At 43.8% G+C, this 9,741-nt stretch overlaps 1 protein-coding gene across 1 annotated transcript; it reads right to left on the bottom strand.

Moving 5' to 3' along the window:
* Window positions 1-7,056: 7,056 nt before the first annotated feature.
* Window positions 7,057-7,779, bottom strand: LOC111590606 (uncharacterized). The gene has a single exon (XM_023301401.1). The coding sequence runs from the start codon at window positions 7,581-7,583 to the stop codon at window positions 7,059-7,061; it is 525 nt and encodes a 174-aa protein (XP_023157169.1). The 5' UTR covers window positions 7,584-7,779; the 3' UTR covers window positions 7,057-7,058.
* Between the last annotated feature and the right edge of the window lie 1,962 nt (window positions 7,780-9,741).

The following is a 9,741-nucleotide window of genomic DNA, read 5'->3' as shown; positions in this document are numbered from 1 at the left end:
AACTAAAAAAATAAGCATAGCCTTTATGGCTATTGAAACAAGCCATAGAAGGAAAACATGCACGACATAAAATCCACTTGAAGCCACTCTATTTATTGTTAAAAATAAGGTTGCACATAATAAGAAAACCTATCAGGTAGACATGGTTGGACTTATCAATCTACGTCATGTCACAAATTCACTCGAGTTTTACCAGTCTAAAGATTTCATAGACATTACAACGTTGCATCTGCTCTATAGAGACAAACCAATTTTATACTAATATCAAGTTAGCAAGTAGTCACACTAGCCTAAAAAAAATGAGGCGCAAAGCATTGTACCCATGGAAATATTACATTGATAAGTTGGGTTGTAACCCAACAGTCAATCAAACTCAACAACACCATAAAACTACATTATATAGTGTTTTCACACTACACCAAGTCAGATTAGACCCACTATACACAAGCTCAATAAACAATTGGTCCTATAAGTACAAGAACCCAAGAATCCTTTTGGGAAAAAACATACACAATCAAGCATATAGAAATATATGATGGTAATAGCTCAGAGATTTGAAAACATTGCATCCCAAAAAAAACATCATGACGATATGTATATAAAACAAGTACATTAGTAGCTTCACTTGCATAATATCTTCAATAACAACCACATCAAGAAACCAATACTAAATAGAAGTAACATATCATATCAAGCATTACGTCGTTAACGACATACCCCATCAAACCATAAAGCGATTTGGAGTAAGGAAGTTCTAGTCATCTATACAATAAAATACTAATATGAAAGAGATACGAACCCATACCCTTCCTATATGTGCAAGTGTGTCAAATTTATCTTCAAATTGCGTAGAATCTAAAGCATATCCTCTGATACCAACTGTAATACCCCGAGGTCCACCAACACCCCGGAATGCTACTAAACAACACTTATGACATCTATATATAAAATTTCGGCAGCATCCCCTTTGCAAAATTGCATAAATGAGGGGGCAACAGTGTATAAACATATATCATGACAAAAACATACTAAGTATTATTAATCGGCTAGCAAAGATAAGTTAAACATACGACATGAAGTGAATTAACTAGTGCGCACGACTAGTTAAAAAAACAAACTTCCTTTGACAATAAGTTTCTAATTAAATCATGGCTGCGCCTGGGCAGCGTTATTGTGAGAGTGAAAGTGGACGTGCTGCTACTCCCCTCATTCCCAACATGTATCAAGTACCTGCATTGAGTAATGCAAGAGTGAGATGACACATCTCAGCAAGTAAAATAATATCAAACTGTTTAACCACATAAGAACATTGTTTTACCACCACTTGATTCCACAACATTCTTATTACGAAGGTGCAGCACGTATACAACGTACAACACACCTAGTCATCACACCTCGCAGGTAGAAACCACAATAGTAACATAGTAATGTCACACTTCATATATACCTCATGAGTGCAAATGTCTGCAAATGCAAGGATGACTTCTGCCTTCATACCTCTAAGGATATGAAGCCGCATCGTACCTCTCCTCGGGCAACGTACGATGCTAAAAATGTACCGGTACGGTCAGACCATAAGATCACGGCATAACTTCAAAATGCAAGATGGATGATGCGATGAGCATGTCATGCCTACAACACTTCATATAACGTGATTCAAAAAAAATACTTCAACTTCATCCAAGATGGGAATCAACCACATATATCATTACCAAATTATGATCATCCACAATATTAGACAATTGAGAATTAATACTTCCAAACAAATAAACTTCATCATAGAATTCAATGATTAACATAATTAAAACTTATGCATACTCAATGTCAGGGAATAGGATGCAACCCAAACGGTAGCAACCACCACTGTATTTACTTGCCTTTACCGGAAGTTCGGGCAAATCCCTAAGTACGATCCGGAAGTCCACCACCTGTTTTTGACACACAACTTAGTGCACCAATTTCACATAATCAGGCTCATAAACGACGCCGCACCTACGCACAAACTCAAACCCCGCCGCGGGTTACATCTCTCCCCACACCCACCAAACTGCAGCGGCGCTGCTTAATAATTTCATAACTTTAAAATTATAACAGCAGTTGTAGCAAACAAAAACTCCAGAGGCATCTACATGAAATTCCCCACAAGTTTTGTATACAATTTATAATTAAATTCCAACATCTAATTAGCCCAAAACAGTCCACAAGATGAACCCTGTAATCTGTTTTTTTGTCTTTTGGACAGCGACATACCCGGATTCAAACAGCGATATCTTTTAAAATATAATTCCAAATCAAGCAAATAAGTACTTATTGGAAAGATAAGACAAAGCCCTACATGATTATCATACTGTTTAACACTAATTACCCACGAAAAATTCACAGAAACTGCTAATACTACTGCTGTTCACCCACCTGAAAAATCTGTTTTTTTGGACAGCAACATAACCGGATTCAAACAACGATATCTCCTAAATTATAACTCCAAATCGAGCGCATAAGTACTCGTTGGAAAGGTATGACAAAGCTCTACATGATTCTCCCACTGATCCCTACTAATTGCCCACGAAAAATTCCCAGAAATCACTAGAACTACTGCTGTTCGTCCACCCACTAAATTTCTGGACAACATCTCTACCAAATCGCATAGGTAAACATGTAACCAATTGGATTGCAGCACAAATACAACAAAATGATCATGAAAATCACCTTGGGTTCCTCCTTTCCTCCTTTTCTTCCTTCTTCCTCCCTCCAAACTCCCATGGAAGATTCGCACCCACACGACGGACACCAAGCGGGGAGGCTCCACCTTGGAGAGGAAGAGGTGGGGGGGCTAGGGTTGAGGGGTGGCGCTGCAATCACTTGGGGAAGAAGGAGAGGGATTGGGGCGGCTGCAAGAGTGGAAGAGAGAGGGGAGGGGCGGCCAAAGGGGTGGGGGAGTGAGAGGGAGGGGCGGCTAGGGTTTAGGGCGGAAACTAATGGGCTCCCCACCGCCGGATCGAGATCCACGGCCCAAACTCGCTCTCACGTCTGCTCCCGACCCCAACGCACAAATCCAATAAGTATTCTACTGTTTTATTGGTGAATGCTTCCTAAAAAAACTCCAACCCCAACTACACAGATCACGAAAGAAAAGGGAAAAATACATTTAACTTCTTTTTAGAAAATTGGGTATCACAGATAGACAGCTGGGAAATGCCGAAAGAAACCATCACTAACCCTAGCGAAGGCGACCTGGTTCGATTGAAATACACCTTCAGGTTTGGAGACCAGTTTGTCGAACCAGATGATGACTGGCTGAAGTGTGTGGAAAATACTAGCGATGAGTTACTTGGAGCATATTCCAAGTCCGAAGATAATGCACTATCTGCGGCCTTCGGGAGCCGAAAAAAGAAAAGATTAAATAGGGTTTTTGATGCTATTGGATTTGTGTACCCTGACTATCGCTACCCACCACGGGGGCAGAAAATAAAGGTGTGGCGGAACCGCCCGATTTATTCCAACTTAAGTGCCTAAGTCCCGCCTTAGAGGCTAGACCACACTTAAATGGGAATAAACCGTCAGTCCCTCGGATCTAGTCCGATAAAGCCACTTAACCAGGATCGAATACCACTAGCTCACTCGAAGGTGAGGCACAGAGAAATACAATAAAGCATAATACCACAAATTTAATAAGTATCATTAGTGATTACATTATCGGAGTTTCAGAAATAATAACCATAAATTTTAATGCAGCGGAAATAACTAACGGAGAAAGAACCGAGTAACATGGCGAAGCCTGGCCACACTACTCCTCCTGGTCCTCTCCTGCGGAAGCAATAACCCACTCGACCGTCTATCCCGGTGGCAGGGATGGAGGCCAAGTCACACCATCAACCAGTCATCCTAAGGAGTACCTGCAAAAATTATGCCACAAGCAAGGCTGAGTATACTAATACTCAGCTAGACTTACCGGGTGTGAGGAGTCTACTCCTCTACCTCTAGACATGCAGCTGTTTGGCTGAGGGGTTTGGTTTGCCAAAAGCACTAGCTGAGTCTAAAATCATGTTTTAGCTTTTCAAGTTTTAGTATGATCCTTTTTAAACTAGATGAGTACCTAGCTACTCATACATGATATCAAACATTTTTAAGCAATCAACCATTTTGCCAGTCAACTCATTTCCACTTATTACTCAATGTAGCAACATGGATCAAGCAGTCTCATTAGCTGCGAGAAGCAGACGATTCGAATCGAGTTTTTAAACCTTGCAAGGTAAACCTAAACACACGATGTGGCGAGGCACTCCGTCCCCACACACATCAACCGTCCCCATCGATTCCCTGGCAACAGATCAGGGCTCACCGCCTTGGCGTACAATGCCTCACTGACCCCGACTGCCGTCGTGCAGTGACCGCACTTGTACCCACCATAACCGGAATGGGAGACCACGTCTCAGGTCGCGTGAGGGGTAAAGTCTGCGGGCAGGTTCACTCAGGTACTAGGCTTACCGATTTACCATATTTCTCGGCATGTGTTTAGTACGTTCAAACGCTTGACACACGGTACCACACCTTAATCCTTATTCCAATTTCGTCTCGTAGACAACGCATCCCCATGGACCGTTGTCCACAGACCATCATCAGTACGATATATAAATGGATACAACCAATTCCTGACCTCGCGCGAGTGCTAGAAAAATCACTCGACTTCTACCGAGATCCCTAATTAGTAAAGCAGTTACTCGACCCTAGCATACTAGTATCCATCTCAAAAGGTATCCTGAGTTCATGCAACTAAGGTTTCAGTCAACTCATACACTTAAGTGCACGGTACAAGCCTACAAACATTAAGTGTAGTAAAATAGCATATATATAACGATTATGCATAAAACCGGGGCTTGCCTTTAATTTAACACTTATATAGTGTTTGCTGGGGGAGGTACTCGCTTGGCGAGCATCCACTGGTTATGTCCATCCTTCTTTGGGGTCGTCCACCAACTGCATCATTTGCTCGATCGGCATCTCTCGGTCCTAAATGAGATGCAATATGCATATGGATGAATATGGTGAAAAATATCACAAGATATACAATACATGGTAGCGAACTAAACACCAAATAGTAAGACACTGCAACAACTATACACAAACACTAGTTATTTATGTGTCATTGGGCACACGTAAACACTACCACTGGAAAGACGACGATCACTACCTACAATTAACCAACGCAACACGATATCACACGTACAAGCATTTATTTAGTTGCTACGGCTTTTCATTAGTTCTTCTATTGATCACACAAAAGCATCACAAACACAAGTTTAATAGAGGACCGATGCATCAATGTCGATGGACTCCTCTATCACAATCAACTACAGCAAGCAAGCACATTAATCATGGAACACATGTTAACCTAAGTTTAGCCATCACAAGTCTATGTCTGTTAAGTGATAACTAAGCATTTTTAGCCAAAATGGTGAACTAAATATTCATTTGAGCACGTGCAGATTTTTAGGACAGCAGCACAGCAGCTATTTGTTTTAATCATAACTCTTCAAATATTAATCCAAAAATAGCAGACTAAGACTTTTTGGAAAGCTTAAAAAGTTTTCTACAACTTTGGTATTGTCATCACAACATGATTCGACACTTAGCAAGGTCGAAATGTGCAAACAAAGTAGCTCTGTCCAGATTTGGACAGATTCAGACTTGCAACTTAAAAAATTCACAACTAAACATTCAGACATCCAAACAAATTGATTCTAGACTTTCTAGAAAGGTAATGAAATTGTCCACATATCATTTATAATCATCTCAAGGTGATTCAGTATTTAACTAAGGATAAAAGACACTATAAGACTTTGCTGTCCAGAACTGGACAGATTCAGTCTTCTCACTTTAAACATTCATAACTCAATCTTCAGATCACCAAAAAGAGTGATCTAAGACTTTTTGAAAAGCTCAGCAAAAGCACTATATAACTTTTATAATCACCAAGAAGTGATTCAATGTTTAACTCAATCAAACAACACAGTTTTCGAAATCTGTTCTGTAAGTGGACAGAACACAGCAACCAAGTTATAAAATTCATAACTCTTAAACCGTCAGGCCTTTAGTTATGAAATTTTAACACAAGCAAGATAAGAAAAGCATCTACAACTTTCTTAGAATCTACAAGGACTGATTCAAACATTAACTTAAGCAAACAATGCAGTTTCAGAAATCTGTACAGAATTTGGACAGATTCAGTTACTGAATTTGTAAAAAGCACAACTCCTAAACGGTCAGACCTATGGCTGTCAAATTTTAACACCAGCAAGATAATAAAGTTATCTACCACTTTTCTATAGCACATATCTACAGAAAACATAATTTAGTTCATCAAACATACAGCACAACTAAAACAGTGCGTGCAGTCTAAAACAGCAATCAATAAATTTCAGCTCCTATATAATTCAAGAATCGCCTTGCTCTAGAGACTTGAATTATTCTAACACTTTACCATTTGTTAGAGTTAAAATAATCAAATGAGGACTAACAAGTAGACTCACTAATTTTCATCCAAGATATTTCGCGCGCTAGAACTAACATACACATTTAATCAACACATTCACCACAATCATCAATTTTGGCATATATGTATATCAAAGCGCTTTTCACCCACTAGTTCGCATTTTAGTTTAGACACCACATGAGCACTACAGATTTTTACCCATGATCATAACCATGCGCATTTAGACTGTAACAAGTAAATCACCGTGACTACGATCTTACCCAAACACATCTATTAATTCGGCTAACTAGCGCAACAACATAGGCCGCTATACCTCCTACACGTCGGCTTGCTACTTATTATCGTAATCCGAGACACAACATATATATATATATATATATATTAATCACTTAACGCAATTGACTCCTACGTAACATTAGTTGGCTAATCACAACATAAGACTTAGCAACCCATTTAGACATTTCAACTCAAAACATGGGTGGGAGCAGGTTAATTAATGTTTCTTAACCTTTTCTCAACTTAAACTGGACAACACACAAGTCACTTAAAACAGCATATGTATTATAAACTATAAATCAATCAACCTGAACAAGTCGTGACTAGACGCATGGGCTGTCCACATGGCTTGGCATTTCGTCGAACGGGCAAGGCGCGAAGCGCGGCGCCGACCACTAGCACGGTTTTCGACGGCGTTGCGGATGGGGCTGCGCAGCGAGCACGAGAGCGACGACACGCGACGAGGGGAGTGGAGATCGAACGGGAGGGCTGCTGCAGCGCGCGGCTTCCTGCGCATTTTGCCGAACAGCCGGCGGGCACCACGACGAACAGCGAGGAAGGGGGCTCGCTGTTGGTTTTCCATGGAAGAAAATGGGACGCGCTGGATAGAGAGAGCCGGGCGCAGGGAACAGCAAGGGGCGTCCATGGAGGGGGCAGATCCGGCCATGGCGTGCTCCTGCTCGCAGCTCTGCGCAGAACCGCGACCACGGGGAAGAGCAGAGGCGAGGGACCAGCCTGGTCGGCGTCCATGGAGAAGAAGCTCCTGCGCGCTGGCTGTTTTGTGGGGTAGAGAGAAGGAGCAGAGGCGTCGCGCCATGGCTGCCAGCAGCCGAGAGAGCAGAGTGAGGGAAAAAAATGGAGCAGCGGTCAAGTGGAGCAGTCGTTCCTGGCATAGGAGCTCGGCCTAGAGGAAGGAGCCGAGGGGGAGAAGGGAGGCCGACCATGGGAGGAGGAGCTGCTGCTCCTGCGGCAAGGGACAGAGGGAGGAAGGAGACCGACTGGAGCAGCACGCCATGGGAGTGGCTGCTGGGAGATGGAGCTCGCGCCCTGGAGGCCGCTGGGACAGGGAATCCGCTGCTCGCCTGCAGGGGACGCGCCCATGGGGAGGAGAGCAGGGAGCACCGGCGTTGAGGGAGCTTGGAACGGCTGCGCAGGGGAGGGAAGCTGTCCATGGGAAGGAGCCGCCAGCTTGGAGGAATGGAGCTCGGCGGCCATGGAGTTTCTGCCCCTGCGCACGTACAGGAAACAGGGAGAAGGGGCTGCTTTGTAGAGGAGGCCGTCCAGGGGGTGGAGAAGGGCGCCGAGCACATGGGCTCTGGACGCCATGGTCGTGGCTGCTGGCCGAGCAGGGAGGAATAGGGAGCGCTGGGCAGAGGAAGAAGAAAAGGGTGCCTGCACCTTCCTGCGCGATGGCGAGGCCAAGGTGGGAGATGAAGCGGGCGCGAGGAGCAGGACGGAGGATGGCGCCATGGAGGCTCTGCTCCTACGCGCTGGAGAGAAGGGCGCCATGGCTAGGGCGCGTGGAGCAGGGGCTCGCTGGTGGCTGCTGCCGCCGTGAGCAAGGAGGAAGAAGGCAGGCAGAAATCAAAGTGGCGGCTAGGGGAAAGTGAGGGGTGGGAGTGAAAATTTGCCAATTGCAAAGGGAGAGGGATTCATATTTATAGATGAGCCCTAGGGTTAGGGTTTCAAATGGGCCCAATTGGGCTGGTTTGGGCTGGCCCAAACACGCAAACGGGCTGCGCTAAATTATTTTTCCGAATAAAAATGCTCCTGCGGAATTCGTTTCTACAGAGAACAGAGCGAATTAGAGTTTCGGCGAACGGACGATTGAGCGATTAATTTGGCCGAGAGTTTGATTTGAATTTGCTCGGAAATAACTCCCTACGTGTGATTCGAAAATAAATCGTCCTGAGATTTGATCGGTTTTGGATTTTTAGTCGGAGAAGGTGAATCGTGACATTTTACAGTCGCGACCAGAGTGGGTTTTCAATTCGGTTCAGACATAAGCTATTTGGCCGAGTCGGATAAAATTGATTAGAGGACGACATACTGAGTATTCCGTTTGCGAGTACGGATCCGAATAAAATAGTAGGACATAGATCAAGGTTCGAAAAATTAGACTCGGGCTCAGATCAATTAACAGTTGTCGAGAGTTTGATTAAATGCGCTTCTGATGAGATTTATAATTCGAGAATGATTTTTGAGTTTGCATCCGTGCCGAGGATAAAAGTTTTAACAGGCTCCAAAATTGGCCTTCTGTGAGACTGAGTAACTCCGAATTCGGTAAAACGTGAATGAATAATCTGGATAATCAGGGACATACGCGAGCGAGAAATAGAAATTTTTACTGAGCATCCGAGATTAGGATAAATCTTGCGACGTAACACGAAACTGACACCTGGGGTGTCACAAAAGGGTGCAACCTATGGAAAGGTTGCTGCTTCGGCTGCTCCAAGCGAGCCTACGCCGAAGAGTAAAAAGTTGAAAGTCCTCACCCACCGGTCCCGTTATATTGAGCCGGTCGTGGTGCCCGAGTTTGGCGGGAAAACTTCTTCAGCTGTTGCTCCAAAGGAGCCAATTCCTTCTATGCAGAAGGCTGAAGAACCGGCCACCATGCCGAAGGCACCCGCAGCCGATCAAGCTGAGGCAAAGACTAGTAAAGATAAGGCCAAAAGACTGAAGGAACAAAAATGTTAGAAGTTTTAAGCCCTTCGGCGGAAGTAACAGTGCCAAAGATACAAAAAGGTCTTGCGGCCACTCCTAAAAGAAAAAGGATGGCAAGTGTACTAGATGTGCTAGAGTCAGTAAAGGCTTCAAGTTCTATTCCTTCAGGGAAAATTGCCGAGGCTTCGAAAATGCAAATCGAAGCTGAAACAAGACCGGCCGAAGTTGAAGCTGCAGTGAGCCAGGCTAGTGCCGAAGCTGGGCCTTCAGAGCCTGCTGATAAACAACCCTCGGAAATTGAAGAGAAGGCA

The sequence above is a fragment of the Zea mays genome, chromosome 1 (assembly GCF_902167145.1).
Source record: "Zea mays cultivar B73 chromosome 1, Zm-B73-REFERENCE-NAM-5.0, whole genome shotgun sequence".
Taxonomy (NCBI): Eukaryota; Viridiplantae; Streptophyta; class Magnoliopsida; order Poales; family Poaceae; genus Zea; species Zea mays.
The sequence above is the reverse complement of the archived record's forward strand: the minus strand, read 5'-3'. Positions and strand labels throughout refer to the sequence as shown.